Below are 25,917 nucleotides of genomic sequence, written 5' to 3'. Positions count from 1 at the left end.
ATATTCATATTGTAGCAATGTAGAAGTTTTATTAGTGTCAGTGAAATTATGCAATAGTAGATAAGTGTTGCATTTTAGACTGTGTCAACATCCCTCTAAAAATTGTCATTCCAGTTACTGACAGTAAAATTCTAAATCATACAATGGGTATTTCCCATCATTATGCTATTTGTGGTAATCTGACTCTAAGCAGATGCAGGGGATTATGTTTTGAAGTGTCTGCTAATCTGGATCTGATCAGGTGCTGCTCTAGACCCCTCCCTTTAAAAGGGAAAAGTCTGCTATAATAAATCACATCCATGGATAAACAGACGTTCAGCTGCAAAACGCAGCAAAGACCATCTGTTAATGCCTAAAACTGGTCAAATTTATCCTCTCATTACAGGTACGTTAGGCCCATGCGGATATGTTGAACAGAGTTTATAAAAGCATGTAAGCATGTAAAATGTAACCCAAGATAAATATATGACAAATGAATCTATATAATGCTTTTAAAATTACACTAAGAAGCAAAATGGATGCCAGAGTGAGACAGGAGGGTGACTTTTTAGATCGAAGGTCAACAGATGCTGTCACATTAAAAATTGCACCTCAGGAACACTTCAACACAATACATCACACCCTGCCAGCGAGACGTGTCCACCACCAGTGTCAGGGTCACGGAGAAAGCCGACATTCACAAGTCGTTAAATCCACCTAATGAAATTTCACAAGGGCAGCAAAAATGAAGGGGAAGATGAGGATCTTTTCACTCAGGCAGAATCTGTTGTGTCCTTTATTGTTTCGCTCAACACACTTCAGTGTGCAGTGAAACAGCCGCGACATGTAAAAGCCTCAAAAACAGCTTTTTTTTCTCTCCCCTTCTGACTTCACCCCTCGCCCTTGACGAATGTGCTTGGCTCACAGGGTGCAACCGTTCTGCTGAATGGCCCTTTCCTGTTGCTCACCCTTAAAGCGCAGGCGGTTGCCGAGGTAGGGCCCCCCCTCCGCTATATTATGGGATTGAATTGCGTTTGACCTTTGTGGAGAACAATGGCTGAAGGCCTTTCATTTTTTTTGGCCTTCTCAGCGCCTAGAAGGAAGGACCCCTTTACACTGTGTTTTCACTGTGGTCTGCCAGTAATTCACAAGCAGAATGACAGTATGATCTGTACACAATAAATGTGTGTGTGTTTGTGTAAAGGAGGGTATACACAAGTGCATTATTTGCCAGTTCTGACTCTTCTCCTCTGAAGGTACTGTGTATAGGTCAAATAGAATATAATACCTTAAGAAAAGAACCATTTTGATGTGACCGTATTTTGGGGGCCACCTAATTCTGCTACCTAACAGCACTGTCGTAGAATAAAGGGGACCTCTGAAGAGAAGAGTAGTTCATACAGCTTTGCAAAAGAGGCTGCAGCAGTGAGCGGTCTTGCCCTTAATACACGATAAAAGGTTTACTGTAAATTCTAAATGGCGTTTTCTGCAACCCATACATCACTCATGACCATTAGGTTCCACCCTCACTGCACAGTGCACCCTTCTAGCCACAGCTTTCCAGATGATACAGTACAGAGGCTGCAGTGGAGGCAGATCTGGCTTTGAATAGCCTGCAGCCAATGGATTTTCTCTGGATAATACAATGTTTGGGACAGAGAGGCAGGGATTAGTCCAGACGGATACATCCACCACCCCCCACATGCCCAATCTAATTAGACTGGAATCAGTTTAAGATGAAAGCAAGCCCTAGCATCACCACACTAAATACTGGAATTAGTATTCCCCGCATGGGAATTTAATGACGGAGACTGAAAATCCAATCACATTCACTCCCAGTTTAGCCCCTCATGCATTGGGGCCTGGACAATGACGAAATGAAAGAACAACAACAATGATTTGTCTGTCAATAGATATTGACCAGCATCACATCTGAGGCCACTTGCGCATTGGCGTTACTATGTTGTCATCATTTAACAAGGATAAACAGCTTATAATCAGATATTTAGACAGTCTGTTTCCGATGTAAACCTTTGTCACATTCTGACTCCACAAGGTACCATCATAGAAATGAATGGAGACAGAAATGTGAGAGAAGGAACTAAGAGGATGTTTTAAAACAAACACACTTATCATCTCATGTGTCGTTTATTTACAATATGCTCATGTATGAGTTCATCTATGAAATTCAAATCAATAGAGAATGAGCACATGTCCTATGCCTCTGTGTTTTTGGGTGTTTTGAGGAAAAAGAGGGACTTTGCTTGTCCTCACTCATTTGTTCTTTGTACTTAGAAGGCTGCATTTGCACATAAAATCCTTTAGCAGAGATTGGTGAAGTTAGTTATTAATCAGCTCCTTACATCAAAGCCTTGATTGCTACATAGGAATTGAAACTGTCAAATTATTGTTATCAGGCAGACAGCATCAAATCCTTTTTAGTTTCTATTATCTTACAGACTTTGAGCGCACATTCGCTGATAAAACAGAACACATTCTGCAGCACACATTCATGCGAAACATTTTCACAGTCTCTTGACTTTATCTTGCCCTTATTATTATTATTTCCCTACCTAAGTATATGCAGTCAAGGGAACTCTATTTTAAAACCACTAAAATGTGAGCCATATTTCAGCGTCAGGCTGGTGATTAACAGCACAGACCGGAAATAGCTCTCGCACCTGGGTTCCATCCACCGCACAATATCTTCTACACCTGTGATTCATCCACCAAAGCGCTACACCTGAGAAATCAGGAAAGCTTTGTCCCTTGTGCACAAATACTCAACATGAAATCTTATTATTTATTGCTGGCTGTATTTGGGGGCATGCACCAGAACAAGACCTGTTGTTTTTCTACTAACAGGTGTAATGTAACTTTTAAACTCACCTGACAACTGATATGTAAAACTTACTTTTTAACCTCAGGAGGAAATTCAGTTTGCTTTTTTGGGTAAATGAGGAGATATATATTATTTGTACAGTTGGCAGCATAGCATCACTGGTTCAACAAAAGGTACAATTCTTGTTGTGATGCATCCTTTAAGATGGAAAATAAACATTAACAACATTTTCTGTGGAGTTACCCGGGTGTCAACAAAGGCCTCACACAAACTAACATATGAAAACAGCAATCTAATCTTTTTTTTTTCTGTATATCTTGTGGCCTTCTTGCTTTTAGTGTTTACCGCTACAATACCTCATTTCTGAGGTACAAAAGGGAAGAAGGAAGGTGAGGAAAATAGAGGGTGCTGGAGTACACCTGCCTCATTATTGCATTGTGGATGAAGGATACAATCACTGCTGGCATTTCTACAAGACACACAGCCAACTAACACATATTTTAAAGTGAAAGAGAAGGAGGAGGAGGTGTGAGGGAGAAAGGGAGGCAGGCCCGGGAGAAAAAGAAAAAGAGACGTAGACAGACAGGCCAACAGGTTGACACAGACTGAGTGTCAAGGACAGAGAGAAAGAGAGACAAAGAGTGAAAGAAAGAAAGAAAGAAAGTAGGTGATATAGACGGCAAAATGAGCAAGTGATAGAAGTGAAGTGAGAGTGAGAGCAAGAGAGAAAGAAAAAGAGGGGCGACCTGAGAGAAATCAAACATAGGCTCTGTGCAACAGAGGTACGTCGACAAATGAGCATGTTATGGCAGCCCGCTGGGACTTCCCCGGCAGATCGTTTGTGCTGTTTCCCAATCTGTTCTGAGGAGCGGTACAGCCCCACATGGGGATGTGTGAAGGCGTCAAGATGGGATTGCTTAAGACAGATGAAACAAGGTGTTTTTTGATGCCATCTCGAGCGGACAAAAGCCTGATTTCCTGTTTTGCCTGTGACACAAAGGGTGCTGTGTAGTTTGCTGAACAGTTCAAGGCTTTTTGTTGTCAGGGCTGTAAATAACTAAACACATGAGAGGTGAAGTTATGGAGGGGCTGGATCCACATGCCAAAAACTGAAAAAATATGTGACACATTTTCTTTTCTTTTTTTTGGCATTAATAATGCTTTAACACCTGTAACAAACAAATAGTATTACAGCTCTCTCATCAGCTTACGCACATATTTTCTTTCAGTGTGAAGTGAACATTTTGGCTCACAGACATAACTCTGGACAGCCACAGCTTTCCTTACATTCACTGGACCCCTGAAACAATACCACAGTAACAGAGATCAACGTGTCAGGCTTCGTAATATTGCTTTACATTTTAAAGGGCGCTGAGCAGCCAGGCTAAGGTTTTTACAAGGCGCGCTGAGTCGTTGGGGAAATAAGGGAGCAATGGAGGAGGGAATGAAGGAATTTTAGGGGGTGATGGGATATGTCTCACTCTTTGTTCACATACACACACATACACTCACAAACTGAAATCATACCATGTGCAGCGGAAGAGCAGGCGGTGAGGAAATAGAAGCTAAATATAAAGTGACACGATGCATTCCCCAGGTCATTCACAGGCCCTGCACCAAATCACAATGCTCCACAGCTCGTCATTTATCACACGCACAAGCCCGAGTCTCAGCAAAGAAAATTATAAAACAGCCAAACGCATGCCTTGTAATTTATAAAGTCCCTGATGAAGGGATGAAGAGATGCATTGACATCAAATTGGCTCAGATGCTGGGCATTCTTACGGTCTTCTTTGTGTATCAACTCAGCATCCTGGCAGGAACATTTGTAACAAAAAGCTTTTTCAATGTTTAAATGAAAATTTTAATGAGGCCCTGTGTTTCTTTTCCTTTTGAGTCTTTAAGAGCTCTCTAAATCATTAAAACTTGCTCTTTCTTTGATTTCAAGGTCATTTGAAGAAATAAGGCAGCCTTAAGTGGCCCTCGGACCAAAAGTGGCCTATATGCCAAAGACCGCAAATGAATGTAGCCTAATGCTTTTTAATTTGCATTCATCTTTAAAAACACAGAAAAGCCATCTCCAAGTTATAATAGGCTGAGATGGCAGTTGGAGGCCCTCTAGTCATTAGTAGCAATGTAGCTCCTCTAAAATGAAGGCCTTTCTCATCTTGTTTTAAGTTAAGCCCATTACTACAAAGATACATTAGCCTGCTGTCCATTGCCTGTTTGTCTGCATACAGTATTCCCGTCTGGCTATGTCTGTGTGTGTGCCCACATATATTAACATATATGCAGGGGATTCGCCTCTTTTTTCCTCCCTGTGAGCGTGAATGCATGCAACACCGCCATTCAACGGACACATGCATGAAAACAAAAGATGCTAGAAACAGGGACCTTAGGAGGAGACGACATGCATTGTTTGTGTAATCACGTGTTATGAGATGACTCGCTGTAATTATGTTGTCATCTGCCTGCTTCAACACGGCAAAACTGGGCCGCCACAGCATGCCTTGCTCCTTCCACACTTCAAGCTTTAACGGTCAAAAGCGAGAGAGGCATTTTTTTTTCAGTCTTTAATCCCCCCCCCCCCCTCCTTTTTTTATTACAAACGTCACTGTGTACAGATAGAAACTGTGGCCTTTTTTTTTTTTTTTTTTTGGAGCAGTCACATAAAGCCTATTTGACAGGCGCTATGTGTCAACTCCCAGTGCATATGAGTGTAGGGCAACAGATGAACAGTTTTTACGTACTATATTGAACTGATGAGACAGCAAATAACAGTGTGTCCTATTAAACACAGCAAGACGGGTCTTTCTTATTTTCTCTTACTCCCCCTATCCTTCCCTTTCAATTTAGCTTCATGTGTCCTTCTCTTCTCTGTTCCATTTCCTTTGCCATTCTTTCCCCTCTTTCTTTATCTTCCTTTCTCTCTCTCTCTGCCCCCACCCCTTCCTTTTCTCTCTCTCTGCAAGGAAAGGTGGTGTGTGTCTGTGAAAAACTGAACATCTCCAGTGAAATTGGTTTTCTGTGGAGAAACTGATGGATCACTCTGTGTTCCTGACGGGAGTAGGGGATTGTTTATGCCATACGGACAAATACATGTATACACACACACACACTCTCCCTCTCTCTCTCCCTCTCTCTCTCTCTCACACACACACACACACACACACACACACACACACACACACACATACACACACATACGCTCACACATATACAGATATGCAGGGGTGAGAGGACAAGGGGATTGTTTATGCTGAAGCAGAATGAATTTTTATGAGCTGTAGATTGCTGTTTATGGGAAAATACACTTTTAAGCTGCAAGAGATGTAATCTAGATTGTAGCATTCCCAACAATGAATTATGGTTTTGGAGGCAACAGCTCCAGCAGCCTTCCTCTCACCCTCCATTTCCTCAGCACACACAAGGACACAGATTAGTGGCAAAATGTTACTGCTTTTTAAAAAACAAAAGATTCCATATGTCCAGCAAATCAAGCACATCCATAGAAACACAGACACACACTGATCATTAACATATTATCTGTAGACAAGTGAGTGGTGACAGCTGATCTGCATTTGTGAATTTTCCTGTGCTGATACACACACAAACACAAAAGCACAAAAACATTCACCAGTGAGCTTGTCCTAAAGTATTATTTGATTATAGATTGTATTGATCAGCAGTTACCAATAGTGCAATAGAAATCTGAGCTTCTCTGTGGTATTATATGGTTGCGTTCACCTTTTTTTTTTTTTTTTTTTTTTTTTTTACAGTTAAAGCAAACAAAGGATTCATTCCAATTTTCAGCCTCAACAGCATTATTATCATCATTTCTTTAACACCAGCAACCCCTATTACACGAAGTGAGAAATTATTCCATTACCAGCAATCTATTCTCCCCCTCCTCTTTCTCCACAAACAGACGCATGCAGGGATACTCACACACTGTGTGAATGATGGAGGAGAAGCTTGCTCATATTGTATTATTCTAACATCCAAAGTAGTGTTTGGCTAACATGCATGGACAGAAGGTTGAAATTTCACACCACAGTGCATCATACACACATGCACACAAACTAACATCCTCTAATTTACAATTACAAGACAAGACTTGTTACAAGACAAAAGAGAATTCATTTTAGCATCATGTTCTGTCTTTATTGAGCTCTTCAAAGCTTTGCAGGTCCCAAAATGGTTGATGTGCTCCTCTGCTCTCCTCACAGACATGATGCCTTTTAGAATAAATATATGAATCAAATTCAGAAAATTATTGATTTCTTACAAATGTCACATGAATGCCTTTAATAATGATATATGTAAGTATAAAAACAAATAAAGAACAAAGCTACAATGTGGGGAAAATTGTCATAAACCAGTTTGAGTGTTTTAATGATGTCAGTTGTGTATTTGATGCACCATCTCGTGGAGCTGAGCTTTCACAATTGCTTAAAATGTGTGCAGGTATGATTTAGCATTCTGACATAATGCATTAATAAAGAGATGAATTAGTCTTATATTCCTTCATACTGGGTACAATTAGAAAATCTGTTGTCTCCGTTTATGACCAAATGCACCACTGCTGTCCCGCACAGGAGACAGAAGAGGTTCTTAATTTCTCCTGGCGTATCATAACTGAATAAAAGTAGGGGGAAAAGACTACAATGACAAAAATTAGTCATGCTAAACATACAACTTCTTGTGCAGTCAACTCATATCAATATATGTTGGAAATAAAGGGTTTTTATTCACAGATTAAATTCATTCCTTGTCTTCTTATTTCTTTCGTTCCCAGTTTTTTTTTTTTTATCAGCGCTCATGCAATAACTCGAGCGGAGATGGAGCAAATGTATTCCACCCATATGTATGAATGAATGAATGAATGAATATGATTAACAAGTCTTGGACCCTCTCAAGGACAAAGTGTTGTGTTCGTCCTGCATGTGCTGTTGAGAGCCTCGTGTCTGTGTTTGTATGTGTGTATTCTTGCATTTTAAAACCAGCACTCACCTTTGTCTATGTCTCAGTTTTGGGTGTATGTATGTAGCTTTGAATTCAAATTTTATGGGCATATGTTTTCCTTGTTATGTGTATGTGTGTCTGGGGGTCTTCATGTGCAATTAAAAGTTCACACACTGTATGTTTGTGCATATGTGTGTCTGCAGGAGGTTGTCTTCTAAGACTAGGTCCATGCTGCTTGTTGTAGCGTAATGACACACACACACACACACGCACACACACGCACGCACGCACGCACGCACGCACGCACGCACGCACGCACGCACACACACACACACACACACACACACACACACACACACACACATTAATGCCCATCTTTCCCTGCTCTCCTACTTCACGTCTCCAGTGGCTGTCACATTCAAATGCAGCCGTTTGCAGGTGACGTACCCAGGAAATGCTGTCCTGTAATTGTGTCGCTCTGTCTTCCTGTGGTGGTGTCTTCCTGTGGTGAGGTAGCCAGTGGCTTGCCGCCTGCCTGCCCGCGACTCACCAGAATTACCAACTGAGGGGGAGAGTGGGGTGAAGGAAGGAGAGGAGGGGTACCATTAAAATGCAAAATCACCACTGCGGTGCAGTGCGGTACCTTGCTCCCTCACTCTTTCTCCGAGGCAGCCATCTTAAGATGGAATGAGTATGTGTTTGATGGTGTGTGAATGTGTGTCCATTTGACTGTGTGTGTGTGTGTGTGCGTGTGCATGCACATGCATCTATATGTCTGTGTGTTTGATAGAGTGTAAAGTCGAGCTGCGGCGAGGAATGGTGAGATGGTGTGGGGTTGGCAGGCGGGTTTGTGTGTGTGTGAGTATGTGTGCATGTGTGTGTATGTGTTAGGCAGGGGTGATAAATCAGAGGTAGGTAAAGGCTTTTTAATGCAGCGGACCCCTCTCCCAGCCTCCATCTTCTGTCAGGGCTCAGTAAAAGATGAGAGCCCCCTGGGGAACAGCACTAGCCTGCAGCATAGCACGGCTATGCCGCAGGTCACACACACACACACACACACACACACACACATATAAATGTACACACGGGGGCCTGACGCATAGCCACTGACTAGGCCTTGTGAATGAGTGAATATATGAATAACTGAATCTATTGAATGCATGAAATAAAACTTTCCACGGGAGCCACATTTATTGATGAACACCCCCCAAATAAATGTGTTTTTCAAATGATTTCCAAATGAATTCCTAAATGATTTATGGCCGGTGATATTGCATTTATATCGGAGAAAATATTTTCGAAGAAAACAGAATGGATATTTGGTTCATTTCTGCCTGTGCTCCTGAGGTCAAACAGAGTCTTTGTCGATGATGTGCCTTGAGTCTTGAAGCGGCCCCAAGTTTCGGGGGGCCGGATATGAAAAATATGTGGAATTTGCCAACATCTGACAATACTTAGTCGGCAATATATCTCCTGTCTGATAGAAAAATGTGTTCTGAATTGCAGATACGCTCTCTTTTCTGGCATACCTTTTTAATTTGACTTTGAGGGAAAACACGCCGGGCTCCTAGATAGACAAGCAGAGATATGACTGCTGAATGTTGTGTAGGCCTTTGTGGATGGGGCAGAGAGAACTCCAGCAGCTTGGCGCAGGAGACAAGCACAAACACTTGAGAACATAATACTTGACAACGAGCCCAGAGTGTCAGTTTGGGGCCCTGCAGAGAAAAGTCTGGCATGTTTGTGAAGAGGATGAAAACAGAGACTATGAAAATGCCAGAGAGCTGATTCTTAGAATTTCAGAAAATCTGGACCCCCAATTTATGTTTTGTTTTTTTCCATGCATTTGCCTAGTTATTAAACAATCTATTACATCCCAGAAGAGGGTGGTGCATTACAGCCAAACCACAAAAGTCTTAATCGCAGAAAAATGATGATTACAAAATCAGTTTTTATTTCCTTTTGATTTAGTTGAAGAAATGTAAAGAAATAAAAAAAAAAAAACTCAACATGATGTGAGGCACAGACTGAAAAGCTTTTTTTGTATATTATGCCACACTATACTTGACCCTGGTTTAACAAGGTCCTATATAGTATGCATATATATTAATTTGGTAGGTGCTACAGGAATATAAATGAATAATTTAGTTTACATGGTTCCAGTTAGAGCAATCTTCTATCCCTGGCTTGATGCTCTACGTGTTAAGCTAAAGTGTCTCATGTGAATTGTCTGAGACTGAGTGTGAATGAGAAAATATCTCTGAAATAATGTCTGTGCCTCAACAGACAAAGATAAATTATTATAAATGAAAATATGGTAGCTTATAATTATTACAAAAAAAAAAAACTACACCGGATATACACACATGCATGGACTATAGTATTTTATTCTTAAGAAACTGGACTGTGTCTGCTTGTAGCGTATCAACTCATCATTGGAGATTTAGACCTCATGTACTACAACAGAAAAACATTGTAATCAAAGTTTTTTCTTCAGGTTACAGCTCCTCATTCACTCAAGAAGAGTACATCAGCTCAGACAACGTGTAGCTATACTCACAACAGTGTGTTTTTGTGTGTTTAGAAGCCACCGTTGAGTTTGTGCTGTGCTCTGCGTTGAGATGAGAAGGTTAATGTGCATGTTTGTGTGTGTTTATTATTCTGTCTTGTGTATGTGTGTCTCTGTGCATCTCTTGGACTGAGCAGGTTAATGCTGGTTGACACATGCGGTTCACTGATCTCCTAGAGGAATCGAGACTCGCAGCAAAACCTTCACACACAGGTATCCATGGCAACAACAAAAATTATATTTCTTCCTTCCCCGGCAAGCCGGAGATTCCAAGATGCTGAAATGCACAAATACATTGTCATTACCCGCCAGCCTCATACTTAACAGGGTTAGGCTTTTTATGCCTGCTGTTCTCATTGTTCAGTATGTTGCCTACACATGTAATTTAGAAATTCTTCTTGTTACCTTTGCCAGACCGAAACTCCACATTATCTTTACATGCAGTGTGTTGATGCTTTTCTCTATGCCCACGTGAGGCTCCTTTATTGAAAGCTCCTTCCATCCATGGACATTATTGCCTTTCAGTTTTACATTCTAACATTTTTTCCCCATCTCAACTCTGCTGTGAGATATGAAAAGTTTGATTTTGTCAATGAATTGAAGTTATGGCAGTTAGATTAGCTGAATATATCAAATATTCATGACACTTTACATCTGCTCCAGCTTGCATTTGTTGCTTGTATGGATTGAGGGCCTTGTAGAAGCATTGATTGACAGAAGATGGGGAATAAAGCTCTGTTCTGCTCCGTTTTCCTCTGTTCTTGCTGACAACTTCTGGTTGATTGCACAATGATCAGATCAGAAGCTTTCCTCACAATTACAGTATATATTTATGGAAATAAGTCTATAGTCTAAGCTCAAACTAAACAGAACAAAAAGTTTAATCTGTGTTGTAATGATTAATATATAAATTAAGATATACATGTAATTAATTCAGACTACCTTAATTATATCTTAAAACTCTTTTTTCCCCTATATTTTACACAATGTACGTCATGCCTCAAACATCTTTCTTTAACAGTCTGCTTAAAAAGTCCAAATGATTATATTGAACCAATAGGTGGACTGGCATTGGAGCCGAGCGCATGCCTTCTTTTTCATCTCTTTGAGGGGAAATAGGAATAAGCACATTGTGTCCTGCACCACATTCCTGAACAAGCAGAGGTTCAATCACATTTGCAGAAGTTATCAAAACTTTCAAAGAGCTCAGCTGGCGCCTTAAGCCACAGGAAATTCACTGGGACATCTGGAGGGATGTGTGCAGATTATTGCTCATTTAGTCTGTTCTAGACATCAGTAGGAAGAGGACTGAGATGGCTAAACACACACACGGAGATGGAAGATGCACACACAGACACATACACACAAAAAGGCTTGACTCTGGCAGATCTTACCCCAGGCACACCGCAACACACCTGTGTATAATCCCCCATGATGCCCTCTGGTTGTTTGTCCAATCCCCTCGCTAGTCGTGTCCCTGCTCATCCAATCAGAGGACAGGTCAGGTAAAGTTTGCTTCCATCTCTTTAGCCCCGTGTTAGCGTAAGAGGATGTGAAATATATAAAATATGTAGAAGAAAATGTACCGCTGGTGTTTTTATTTGATAAAGTTTCAAATACCTCACTTATCCAGTTATTTCACCACAGTAAGAGCACAGCAATTTATTTTCCAGTCAGAGTTTGCTTGTTCTTAGCATCAAGAAAAGCATGTTGCATGGTGCTTTAGGGAAAACACTCAGATCTGATGTTCAGATTAGATAGATTTATAATGCATGAGATAGTTAATCAGTTTACAGCAATATGAAGACCGTGGTGAAAACAACAATCCACCATCTTTTAAAAAAGTGTTTATAAAGGTAGATTTTAAATAGATCTGTAATATTGAGTTATATGAATCTATCCTCCACATCTCTGACTGTATGCATGCATGCTGTCAGGGATATCTTTGTTTCTGATGTGGAGGAGGAGGATAGAGCTGCCTACATTCAAACTTTTTAAAGTTAGTAGAATAACCTTTATTGACGTGGATCATAAGATACAAGACTGTTTAGTGTATTCTCTTGATCTTCGTGTTTGCTCTTCCAAAACTACACATATTGAGGTGAACATATAGATCATATATAGATCCCAAATTATCCTGGGCCTTGAGAACAAAAAAGAAAAGGCCAAATTCTATATATTCCCAAACCAATGCCGCTCCATCTTTCTCAGGGTGTGAAATGCAACCAGACAAAACCTCAACACAACGATAAAAGCTCAGGAAATGACTTCCTTATTTTAGGTGTGATTGATTGTCCCCCTGACCTGTTAGACTGAAGAGGTGGTTAAGAAGAGGAGGCAGACTAAGATAATTGGGCCCGGTGGTATCCAAAGCCCGGCAGGTGTTGAAAGAACTCTCATAACACAGGTACCTGCAGCGGCTGCAGACCTGAACTCAAGCACACCTAGGATTTCACTACCTTGGAGGAATTTTGGTGTTTTATGTTTGGCATGTCTTTTATTGAATAGATGAAATATGAGAGATACTTGTAACTCCTATTGACATATTGGACATGCCACAAGAAAAAAAGATATACAGGTGTCAAAAATCCTCTGAGGTGTCAACAAATAAATGGTGCATTTTTTGTTTCATCTTTTCTTGGCATGAAAATAATGTCATTCACTCTTTGAAAGCGATGTCAGTTGTTGGAAATATCTCCCCATTACAAGTGGCAAAACTAGGTAAAAGCTTCCACCATGAGCAAAAAAGGATCAGAGATGGATTTTTGTCTAAGTGAAAAAGCACATGTGTTTTTGCTCTTTAATTTCATTAGTGATACATAGGTGCTTCTGAGTCCTTCTAGCCATTTCAAATGAAGAGGTAAAAGCCAGGCATATGCTTAAATGATAACATTCTTTCTCAGAGAAAAAATGTGCACGTACAAATCAAAGCTATTGTACTATCCTTATTATTATCTGCAAGCCAAGGGCTCTGTTCCAATTAAAGAATACCACAGATGGACCATTCAACAAGCATGCACACAAACGAACCTACAATAGGTACAGTAAAGTACCCAGAATTACAGAGCCAAGAGAAGAGATTTTTACTTTAAAAACTATTTAATCAGGAAAATCAATGCCTCACATCAAAGAAATGGAGATGAGGGACAGGCGGATAAAGAGGCTCATCAAAGAAGGAGATCTAGTTAGGGATTCAACACCCTAATTCCCTTTCTCTTAAAACCTTCGTCAGAGGGGGCACAGGGCCAATTTGCTCCCTAAATGGCTGCGTGTGAATGTGCAGATTGCTTTGCATAGCCGCTGGGAATCTGGGCTTCTTCCTCTTTTTCCTCTCCTCACGGAGCCTGTGAATTAGAAAAGATCCAAAGACAGATAGGCTTAACGGAGCCCTCGCTACCTTCCTTAAGTCCAGAGCCCTGTTCCAACTTCCAACTAATTCAATCCATGGCCTAACTCAATTAATAGACTTTAATGTACTGTTTCTTCTTTATCTTTTCTCTTTCCTGGGGATTGGGGACTTCAATTAGAGTTGTAGAGTAATATCTGCAAAAAGGTTTGGATTGTAAGTCTGCCTGAATGTTAAGACAATGACATGTCCCTGTGGCATTAAGGTTGATCATATATGCATCCGTAATCTCAAACATCTCCTTAATCTCCCTTTCTGGGACTCATTGTACATTAATGTAATGTAGTGCATGAAATATTGACAACCAGTCTTCCTTGTCTCAGGCTTTATATGCATTGCTATAGGATTCATTAGTCAAAATGTCCTTGATGTGAGAGAGGACCTCTGAGTATCCACGTGATGAGCCCTATGTTTTTTACATAATGTCAAACCAATCATCATCTACCGTTGTAACCCCCACCTCAAGGTGTACATTTTCTTTTAATCCAGCAAGGGGCAATTTCAATACTTCTATATGTGCTTTAAACCATGCAATTCATTAATTTTGGCCTTGCATTATCATCAAGGTCACTTACTTCAGCTCGTACTATATACTCCACAGACCTGTGAAAGTTCTGGGAGAAATAAAGATCACATTGGTCAGTAGCATAAATAATTTAAAGTATAAGTACACCTTTCCAGTATTCTTCAGGGCATTCAAGCACCTCATGAGAACAAATATGTCATGCTTTATCCTCTCTACTCAACAGAAACATTACTCTCATCTGAAAGCCAATGTGTATGTGTCTTTTTGAGCTGCTAGATGCGAGACCAGCTCTCTCTCTCTCTCTCTCTCTCTCGCAATAGGCTTTCTATCACGCCTGCAGTTCCGATTGATCGTCTCGGCAATCAGCAATTAAGCCCTAGTGATCAGAGCTGGAGAGGGGAGGAAGGGGGAGGGAAGGAGAGGTGGGAGGTAACCCTCCCACCCATCCACCCCACTCCTCTCTTGTCAGCCCAGGAAAGGCTTCACTCAGCTGGGGTGCGTTTGGCCTGGGGCTGGGCTCACTGGTGGAGGTTAACTCCAGCATAAATAAGCATCTTTGGACTCATTACAGGGATTAGAGAGTAATTCGCCTGCGAGGAAGGAGACGACTGCCAGGGTTTTGGTACAGTTTACTACAGTCTTATAGGGGCGAGGGCCTGAGAGATTACAGAGGGAGAGAGATGGAAAGGCAGCAAAAGAGAGAAAGGCCAAGGGAAAAGAGAGGCTGGCTGTCAAGTGGGTGTATGTGTGTGTGTGTGTGTGTGTGAGTCAATCCAAGCCCCCGGCTGCCCCCTTGATCTTAAGCATGTTGGGGTGCTGTGAAAACGGATAATGGGAGTTAGAACGACTGGGCCTGTCTAGAGAGAAGTGTGCTGATTGTTATAACTTTCCCTCATCTCTCTCTCCTCCACTTAACTAAATAAACACCCAAGAGGTAGCACTCTATCAATTTTAATGATGTTGAAATACAATTTAGGCACAAAATACACAACAAATGCTAATTTGGCCATGATGAGAGGCTACAGAAATTCCTCACATTATTTATTCAGCTGACTTTCTGCATTTTTCATCAGAACAAATATTCCCATTTCAACAAACACACACATACACACACACACACTCTAACAGAGAGCCAATTTGGAGCATAAATCAACACGTTCGCTCATCAAATATATGCTCTGTGTGGTTCTCTGTAGTCTGTCCAGTGCACCAAAGACAAATAGTTCTGTCCAAAGTCCAGCTGGAGAAACGGAAGGGGCAGACGATTGTCAATATATGCACACATACATTAAACATAGCAGGTCGATGTGTGTTCAGAAAAGACGCTTACATCATAAAGACAGAAGTCCAGTCATAAACTCATACCTTGTGAATCTTTCAAAAGGAGGGCTGCTCACAGAACAGAGACGGTTAAATCCTCTCCGTCAAGTGCATTACAATTATGTTTTCATGATACATTGTTAGAATGTAATACAAGATTTTATTGACTTCTAAAAATCTAATTATGGTCAACTTTGAGATACAAAAAAGGTGTTTAGTTGTGAATCTAGTCACTGCATATATGTACTGTAATTTAAATATTAGTAAATCCCTGCAATTTAAAACAAAGTCATTCCTACTTCCAACATAGCCGGAATCATAACCTGCCAACCATTTCTACCTCCATCTTCGCCGGCTCCAGCTGCCCTGCCTCCTCGCCACACTTGGGACAGGTGATGTAAGTGTTTGCTATACTGTAACTTTTGATGCAGTAGTAGCAGAAAACATGCTGGCAGCCCACCATATGAGGCATGGTCGGCCACTCTCCACACAGGCCGCACTCTTTCCACACCCCTTGCCCATCCCTCCCGCCATCCCCACCTGCACTTTCTCCCCCTAGCAGAATCGAACACACTGTTGTCTTCAGTTTCCTCGTATTGATCAGCGGCAAGAGGAAGATGAGGAACTCAGCAAAGCCGTGCCACAGCAGCTCTCGGTTCATGTACTGGTAGGTTATGTCCCGGGTCACATTAGGCTTGCTGAAAACGGCCCGAGCTCCCACGATCCTTTCAGCCAGGACAGGGTGGTGACCTTTCCTGAGGAACACAAGGAAATTGACAAGGCTTGCGAGCTGGGCGATACTAGAAATGAGAGTCAAGCAATTGCGGAGACCTTTTTGGAGAATCCCGCTACCAATTTCAGAGACAGGCCCTCCTGAACTTAAACCTAAGCAAAGCAGCAGGCTGTGGGAGCGCTCCTGGAGCCAGCGGGGACCTGCTGTGAGCAGAGCTAGACTTAACTTCTGCCTGCGGGACAGTAGCCTGTAAGAGGGCGATGAGGAAAGGTTGTTGTGGTAGCGCAGGCTCAGTAAAGACTGGCCCACAGTGGTGCTGCTGGAATACAGTGTGAACCTCCACAGGAGCAGCTGAAGGAGGGCCCTCAGTTCTGGCTCCAACGGGGTGAGCAGGCCCGGTCGGCAATTCTGGAAGCATTGGGAGAACTGGGTCCATACCAGCTGCTCGAGGGCTGTGTCCAGCTCAAGGGCATCCAGCTGGCTGATGCGCAATACTGGAGTCAGTGGGTCAACACCGGTTTCTGAACCAGAACCTCCAACTTTACTTTTCTGGTTATCCTCGCTTTCCAAATCTGTTGGAAAAATATAACAAATATAAAAGTCAAATTTCTCAACAGTTTCAAGAGTTGTGTTTGTCAAACAGAGAGATTTTTCTCCCCAGCTCGGATCTTATTCTTGTTTTGTTTAGGCCATCATTACTGTATGTTGATACTTCATTTGCCTACTCCATTGTAGAAAAAGCAAACTCTGTCAAATACAGTTTTACAATTTAGCATTCCACAGAAATGATCAGACAAGTTTTAAACAAATACAAACAGGTACAACACAAACAACTTCAACAAAAGTGGAACATTCTTCAAAAAAAAACACAACTTTTGCCTCATTTGACTGTAACAAAAAATGATTTAAACATAGCTGGACAGTTTAAATAATACTTTGGCAAGTACTCTTCCCTATTCACACAAAATGTGATCCATGTCTCCCAGACTGTCATCACAAAGCTTGCAGATACTCTGGTTTCTATCTTCCAGTCACCTTTGATCTTTCTGGTGTCTCAAATCTGTCATTTTGATTTTAATAAAATGAGTAATTGTTCAATTGAATCTTTAAAAAAAAAATCTACATAAAGATAACATGCTGATATCCAATTAATCTGAATGATCTAAATTACTAATGTGGAAGTGAAAATACCAGCCAAGTTAAACCTGATGCATCCAGTTACAGTTTAACTCTCAAATGTAAGTGTTTTAGATAATAATTGTTGGAAACTTAATTCATTTCTTAAAAACCTTATTCATTGTAAAAGTGCTACCTCAAATGATGGCCAAAACTACCATAAAGCACAACAGTATTTTTCTTCAAGCTGCCAATAATGAAGTATGTAAAAGTCCTCATGACTTTATATTATTAAACACCTTGTCAGCATTAAGTAACACTATCTATTAAAGCCATGAATATTGGAAAAATATATAGAGAGGCACAAACTATAAAAAGGACAGCTCGGTTGTTGGGAGGAATGAGGCCCTTGAGGTGAAACCCATCCTGTTAGGAAGGTTATATTTTCCTTATACATAAGAACGGAAATCACTTTTCACATGTAAAACCCGTCCTTAGTGCAACCTTTGAGCTGTGCAATGCAGAGTACCAGGGGGTCTTAGACTGCTCTCTTCGGTGTATAAAACACACACAATTCAAGACTCACACACACACACACATGAAGCCCAGGGGCTCTTGGTGCCTGCTCCCTCTGGAGATAGGGGTGTGTGTACAAATCACATCACTAGGGATTAGGCTAACGGCACAGTCTCTGGTACACCGTATACATCTGCCAAATGTGGAACAATTTTCCTCCCCCTAGAGTCGACTCCATATGGGATCTCGCCATTGTGACGTCTGGGCTATTTTGTGCTGCATACGTTACCAAACTGCTCTCAGTTCCCCAGTTTTATCTGCCTTTTCCTCAAATGAAATGCTTAGGAAGTGGGAGACTAACTAACGCAAGGAGAGACAGTGCATAAGGGCCACAGAGTGAGAGTGAGTAAGAGAGAGAGAGAGAGAGAGAGAGGGAGAGAGAGACAGAGAGGCCTTTTTTGACAGTGGCTTTTGTGTCTCGCTGAACAGGATTTGTCACGAGGCTTTAAAAGAGATTTCAGCCGGGTAAATATGGCAGTTTTGACAGAAAGAGAGAGAGATGATGGTCACTTTAGACGTCTCTCGGGGAGGTAAAAAAAAAAACATTCTGATATGTGGTGGCAATGCTCGGGTTTATTGTGGTGCACAGGACCATCTGTGTATTCATGATGTTTCAATAGACCCAGGATACACCGTCCAACTAAGTTAGAATTAGCAAATGAATGAAAAAAGAGGGAATTCACGCTGAAGTAAGCAGGTGTGACAAATTCATTGAGTTGCATTTGAAATGCTGCCATGTTTAGTGACTAGAACCTCGCCTGTGACGGAAGAAGAGTTTGGATTTTAAAAAAAGAGAGAGAGAGAGAGTGAGAGGTAGTCTGAATGTGTATGGAACCAATAAACATGCTCCATTTGTTTAGCTTAATCTGAAAAGTTTTTCCTTGATGGGAGAAAATGTGCAGATTATGTGCCGGTGTGTGTGTGGATGTGTGTATAACTATTTATGTATGTCAAGTGTAGTCTTGATCTATGCAGAGCTTTAATACAGAGCTAAGTTAATCTAGCAGTCCATAGATACACACACACACACACATACACATACACACACACAAAGCCAGGTGGTGGAAATCCCCGTCACAGCAGCAGCCCTCTCGGGAGAGCAAACCCGACCGGGTCCAATATTCTTTTCAAAGCCTTTTATCGAGCAGTTTACAAGTTATGAATGAATATGTTTTATTTGGGGAAACACGGTATTGACAGCCACCTATCAATAGTAATGTGACTATTGTCAAGGGTCTGTCAATATTAATGTAATTATGATGTAGAGGGATCAGAGGGATGCCGGAGTCGGGGGCCAAGTAACATCTCCTGCCCACTGCCATATCAATAGCTGGGATTGCTATTGACAGCTTCCCTTCAGACTTGCAGTACTTGCCAAATATATAACAAGCAGACACTTCAGTCAATGCTGGGCTGCCTATAAAAATTAAGCATTTGAATTTACAGGACCTTTTACCGTGGACAGCTGGAAATCCATGTTCCTTATGTAATAGTCAAAAATCACAGTCAATGCCAGTGTTTACGGATCACTGACATGGTGTGTTAGAGCGCACACATACTACAGCATTTGCACACAAAAAGTATACACGGATGCAAGAAGACAGACTCTTTCTCTGATGTATTCAACTCATAGAAAACACACACATACACCTGATGTGATTTATTAGTGTGATAATTCTCTTGTGGTTAAGCCAACTGATCGACCCAGAGCCGAAATGTCCTCTCTTAAAGAATCAGTAGCTATTATTATTATTATTAGTTTATTTGTAAGTGATAAGTGCAGAGAAACATTAACAGCTGCATACTGTAAGCAGTGAATGATATACTGTACATGTGTATATAGCTGAAGCTAATTTCCAACACCAGTTTTGATGGGCGTTGAGTTCAGTTTAAAAATCTGTGCATATAGTAATACAATAAAAACAAACATCCATGGAAACACACAAACAAAAACATTTGCAGCATTTATAGGCTGACAACCAAAAAAAAGTCAGAAGTCACGTTAAAAGGAGTTCACTGAAAAATCAGCAGAGAATCACCTGAAAAACTCAGAGGTCTTGCTTTTCTATCAGGGCTGTAGAAAATACTTTAAAAGCATCTTCGAGGGAGTATTAAAGAGTATTGTGATTCAGGTCAGATGAGAGTTTTTTTTCCTCCCCTTGTTCCCTTAGCCTGTGCATGTTCAGACAAAGATAGCGCACTGACTCAAGGCTGACTGCCATAGCTTACAGACAACAACAACAACAATATCCAATCTAACAGGGAACACACTGCAACATCGCTTCAAGCAAAAGGGGCCATGACCAGTGTGAGGAAGGAGACATGAGGCAACAAAAGCATATACAGCGTTAGACTGAAGCCTCGCAGCACCGGGGTCCTCTGAAAAACTAGGCTGCAATGACAGCTACCCAACAGAAAAGACAAATAGACAAAGAGACAGACAGATGCGTTAGACAACACGTCATAAAACCCCCAGCTGGGAGCTCTGAGGTATCGTCTACTGATACAGTGAAAGAAATAAAACTGGGGGCAAAGATAGCCAAGGAGAAAATACGAGAGAGAGGGGGAAAAAAACAGATAAGCAGAAACCTCTCCCTAGAGCTGACCTTGAGACTGACGGTCACAATAAAAGGAGGAGGGAACATTCCTGAAGCATACACGGCTCAGCCCCACTGAGGTGCGGACATCCAGGGAATAGCCTATAGACAGAGGAAGCCTGCTCTTTCTTCTTGACCTTGGCTTTGGTGTCTAGGGAGGGAATGAGGGTGTTTAGGGCAGGGGACTTAAGAGTAGGGGATGCTGGGAAGGTGGAGTATCTCTGGGGGATTGCGTTTTGCTTTTTTTTGTCTGCAGCGGACAAGTGCTCCGAAGCCGCTCAAAAGGCTATCATTTCATGCCAGTGGGAAACTGTGTGGCCAAAAGTCTCGATTTAGCTCCTGGCGTAGTGTAGAACTAAGCACTCAGCTATGGTTGTTAGCATAATATATTTGCTGAAATAATGCATAAATGTTCACTTGGCTTTCTATGATGCTTGTAGCGAGAAATAGGCTATGCATTGGCAAAGCATGCTGGATTACAACTTTACATTTTCTTCTCTCACTCATGTAAATTAATTTGTGTAAAAGCTCTGGTGAATAAAACCTATTTCTCTGAGCACTCCAGTCTCGTTCTTTCCTGTTACACCGCCCCCCCCCCCCCCCCCCCCGACTCATTCCCTCACTTTATTGCCCTTCTTTCGCCAGGAACGAGCACGGGCCTATTAGCCAAGGCCTGCTAATGTCCTCACTATGAAAACGGATGAGAATGTCAGATTTAGAACTTTTAAGAGAGTGATGTCATACAGCAGACCACAGGCATTACGGGGACGCTAAGATTACCCAGGCGGTAACCAGACTAATTGTTATGAGTCTGTTTCATGAAAAATGAATGTGTGCAAATGCACAGAGGGGTCTTCAGGCTGTGTGTGTGTGTGTGTGTGTGTGTGTGTGTGTATGTGTGTGTGTATGCGTCACACACTAATGCTTTATCAAGGCTCCCCTCTTACTCTAATCACCCAAGTCTCCGCCAAGCCATGGGGTGAGGGCCAAGTTAATGCCTGAACACAAAAAAAATACACATCAGTTAGAACACCTCATCCGGCACACAAAAAAATGTGCTCTGCTTAATCTGGTTTGCTCAGAAGGTAAATTATTTAAGAGAATTAATTGATTTCAGGAGTATGAAGGTTGAGTATGCTAAGGCTGTATGAGTAATAAGTACAGGGGTTTGCAAAAAACAACTTAAAAAGTCATGAAACATTTAGAAGGGCAGACAGGCACAATGAACGTGGAAGAAAAAAGCGGAACAGCTAATAAATGAGAGAAGTGAAGTTGTGTCTTTCTTAGGAGTCAACCAGAGAGTACTGGGACCTAATCTCATGCAAATAAAATGTGTTATCCTAAGGAATATTTGATCAGCACATTTCTTAGCTTCATTTTATGCATGAAAAACACAGGGATAATAAAGAGGAAAACATTTGACTGTGTTTTTTAATCTGTGTAACAATTAAAATATGTGTGGGGGTGGAACAGTCTAACATGAGAGGAAGCTGCTGTTTGTCTCCTGTAAAATATTTGAGAATGTGGAGACATCTGCAGAATGAGAGACTTAAGAGCCTGTCAAATCCACTGTACAGACGCTACTTTTTTGGGAACTCTTCTTCTGTGAATTAATTTGGGGAAGTGGATTGCTGATGCTACAAAATGTACTCCTAATGACATGTCAACATGTTATACTTTCATCTCGATTTGGAAATTGAACGCCTTGATTTCCTGTGAAAATAAGATAATAATGTGCCTCCTGGCAATGTACAGATTACAGCTAGTGCACTGCAAATATAGAAAACATAATAGACATTATAATATGATGTACAGAAGATAGACTTTATCACAATTTATGTAGTATAATGGATGTTGAGAGAATATCCAACATTGCCCATCTATAAACACAGGCTACTTTTATGTCTGCCAATTCCTTGAGTACAGAAATGACAGAAAAAATAAAGTACACAGAATATTGATTGATAATACAATACATAATCAATTAATTCTTAGAAACTTGTCCAGTGAATATATTGTTCTAAATTGAATGTCTTTGGCACTGTTGATGAGAAAAAATATAATCATTAATTCTTCAGGAAACTGTTTTTTTCTGAAATTCGTTCTTTCGTGGGGTTAATTGACTACAACTAAATATATAATCTGTCTAGGGCTGATTAGGTGCACACACTGTATATCTCCATATCATTATTGCATGCCCTCATGTGGAAACTGTATAAGATGACCGTTTGACCCCAGAGTGAGATCACAGCCCAATTTAACCTTTGCAACTCCCCCTAAAAACACACTCATTAGGCTTAAGTGTTTAGCTGCAGAGTCATGCGTCTATACTTCAATACTTCAATTTCATGCAATCAGTCAATTCACACTCTCCTCATAATATCCTTGTGTCTTCATTTTTTTTTTTTGCTCATATCCATCAGTCATTTGACAACAACACAATTCTAAATCTGCTCCATTTTAATAATAAGGCAAGAGTATTATGTGATAATCACAGTGGAGGATTAGGTTTTGGGCAGAGTGTGTGTGTGTGTGTGTGTGTGTGTTTGTGTGTGTGTGTGTGTGTGTGTGAGCAGTGCAGTCAAAGCCACGGGAAAAAAAGAGATATAGCCTACCAAGAGACAGATAAGAGTAGAGGAGTGATGATTGGGATGAGAGAAATTAAGCGAGTAGTCTCTTGAAAATCAATAAGATCAACTTTGCCTTGAATCTCAATGTGGAAGGTTTTGATCTCTGGCACTGATTATTTAGGGGAATAATGGGATTGTGTGGGGAGCAGTATAGCATCCGCTTGAATGAACACACAGTCACAAGGTTACCAGTCAAAGTTAAGTGCATAAATACTAATAATCGAAAGTACATGTAAAGATATAAATGATCAAAGTATGGGCACAAGACAGATAAACCACCATTAAACGAAACGGAGCTTTTCGCTTGGGGTATAGATGTGTAGAAAACAAAAAATACACACTGACTCGGTTCTAAACAACATGACGACGATATTTACCCATTTCTTTCAAAGGAAAAGCGAGCTCCTGTCTTATAGTCCTGTCATCCCTGACCGTGAGGATAGACGAAAACAATCTAAATTTCCGGGTTGTAGTCTGACCCCGCCTCTTAAGGAGGATTCATCAAATGAGGTTGAGAAACGTAAGAATAGCAACCCCCGTGATCATCTATAGCCAATCATATCACGCAGCGCCAAAGCAGCGGCAAACTACAGGCGGAAACGACCAGTCCTGCCTAAAAATGATACATCCCCACCAGCACTCCGTTTGTTGTAGTAACCGCACTCAGCGACCAAAGTTGCTGCTGAAACCAATGCTGAAACCACGGTAATACACGTTTAAAAAAACTGAAAATGTTCAACACGCACTCCAAATGCCAGACACTGTCATTTTAAAACAGGTTGCTTTGCAGTTGTTTCATGATGTAAACAATAAGTTTGTGCAGAGCTTTAACCGGAGGGGCCATGAACCAAAGGACAACAACACCAAAATCAGGGGACTCGGAGGGGTCCGGAGGGGAAAGTGATATTTTGAACCTGTCCTCATTCCCAGGAGACATAAAGTCGACAGTAGACACTCAGTGCTGTGGCATTGAGACAAACAGCATTAAACAGCTTTTAAACGAGTTCAAGGGACTGTACGAGCAAAGGCTGAGATGTCTGGAGTTGGACACCACTATAAACCAAGAGGAAACACTACAGGTGAGTAAACGTGAGGATGTGTAGGTGTTTTATTTTTTTCAACTTCACGGTAGCGTGGCCGAGCGGTCTAAGGCGCTGGATTTAGGCTCCAGTCTCTCTGGAGGCGTGGGTTCAAATCCCACCGCTGCCATTATGTGTCACCCGGGGTGCTTTGTTACTTGTTTGACTTTGTGTACGTTTAAGTCACAACTTTGCAGGTAAGGCATTTCAAAAGTTTGACAATTAATACATATGTGTCCTCACTCACCTGTACACACAATGAAACAAGTTGAGTATATTCATAAAGTGCACATTTAGGAACAAAGTTTTTTACAGAAAAATATAAAGACAGCAGGAGAATCGAAACAAAATAAATGTATGTAAATTGTAAATGAAAATACTCAGGGACTCAGAAGCGATTCTTTAAAGTTGGTTCGTTAGATGGGATTTAAAAGTGGTGATAGATGGGGAAAATTTGACAGTGAGGGGCAATCTGTTTCACAGTCTGGGAGCAGCAGTGGAAAAAACTCAGTCACCTATAAAAAGAGTTAAATAAATGTCTTATCATATTACACATGATCAAACATTAACTCCATCCAACACATATTTCAAATAAAAGTTTCTTTTTTCACTGGGAAACCCCATGCAACCTCTGTCAGTAATCGCTCCAGGGGTCTGGAGCCTGGATTGTATTAATAGGTCCAGAATGGAATCCTTATACGTGTATAGATGAGTAAAGAATAACCTTATTTGGACATGCAGTAAATCTTGTGGGCCTATAGTGAAAAGTTAAATACTCCCCACCCAGGTGTAGCCTTCAGAATTGAGTGGTATCACACACAGTATCTTCACTTGTACAGCTTACAAGCTTACAGCTCTGTTCTACTTGACTGAACTTCAGTGAATGTTTCTGTGGAAGCCAGGTCTCCTGAACCTTCTTCAGTTATGAGTTAACCAGCTCTCAATATTTTCCATCACATCAACTCCATAATTTATTCTAAAAATGATTATAAAGGAGCTGATTCAAACCCAAAGTCGCTACAGTATGTCTAGTTTACTGCAACATCTATTGTCATTAGGTTATCATCCATCCAATACAAACAAAATAGCATCCTGTCCACCGTGACTCGGTCATCAGAAGATGACCTCTGTCCTGTCAGACAAATGACAGGAGGAAGCGCAGGGGTGCTTTCATAAAGCCGCAGCACTTGTAACAGGTGGCAAATTGCATTATGTTTCCATCTGAGCGGCAGAGATCAGGAACACAGATCCACACTCATATTTAAAAAAGAGAGGTTTCTAATCATCAAGATTGTCATGTGACATCATTTAGCTACAGAATGTAGCCTGTGTGAGCTGGGCTGTGCATCAAAGCAAGTGTAATAAGGTTTCGGAGATGGGTTTCGGTCAGCCGGCCCCAGTCGAGGGCCTGCTTAACAAGGTTATGTGTTTAGAACCCAGGAGCTCCCAAGTCCTAAACGCTGATGTGGGCAGTTAATCATAAAGCTTGCCCATTGAAAACACAGCACCCATTCATCTATAATCCATTGTAGGTTTATGATGTTTCCTAACATGTTAAAACATTTGAACAAAGTCTAAA

General features: G+C 41.2%; 2 protein-coding genes and 1 non-coding gene across 3 annotated transcripts in view; 2 read left to right on the top strand and 1 right to left on the bottom strand.

Moving 5' to 3' along the window:
* Positions 1-15,288: 15,288 nt before the first annotated feature.
* On the bottom strand, positions 15,289-23,691 carry pex2 (peroxisomal biogenesis factor 2). Its single transcript, XM_053342601.1, has 2 exons — positions 23,637-23,691; positions 15,289-16,912 (listed from the first exon to the last, which is right to left on the bottom strand). The coding sequence occupies exons 1-2, from the start codon at positions 23,638-23,640 to the stop codon at positions 15,924-15,926; spliced, it is 993 nt and encodes a 330-aa protein (XP_053198576.1). The 5' UTR covers positions 23,641-23,691; the 3' UTR covers positions 15,289-15,923.
* Positions 23,692-24,101: 410 nt separating this feature from the next.
* LOC128382335 (myosin-11-like) overlaps positions 24,102-25,917 on the top strand; it is a 95,149-nt gene continuing 93,333 nt past the window's right edge. The window contains 1 exon segment of the mRNA XM_053342335.1: positions 24,102-24,338. Within this exon segment, the coding sequence (XP_053198310.1) occupies positions 24,102-24,338 (237 nt within the window).
* Positions 24,387-24,468, top strand: trnal-uag (transfer RNA leucine (anticodon UAG)). The gene has a single exon. It is a non-coding gene; the product is annotated as a tRNA-Leu (tRNA).

Source organism: Scomber japonicus, chromosome 21, assembly GCF_027409825.1.
Source record: "Scomber japonicus isolate fScoJap1 chromosome 21, fScoJap1.pri, whole genome shotgun sequence".
Taxonomy (NCBI): domain Eukaryota; kingdom Metazoa; phylum Chordata; class Actinopteri; order Scombriformes; family Scombridae; genus Scomber; species Scomber japonicus.
Note: the sequence above shows the minus strand (reverse complement) of the source record. Positions and strands in the feature narration are given on the sequence as shown.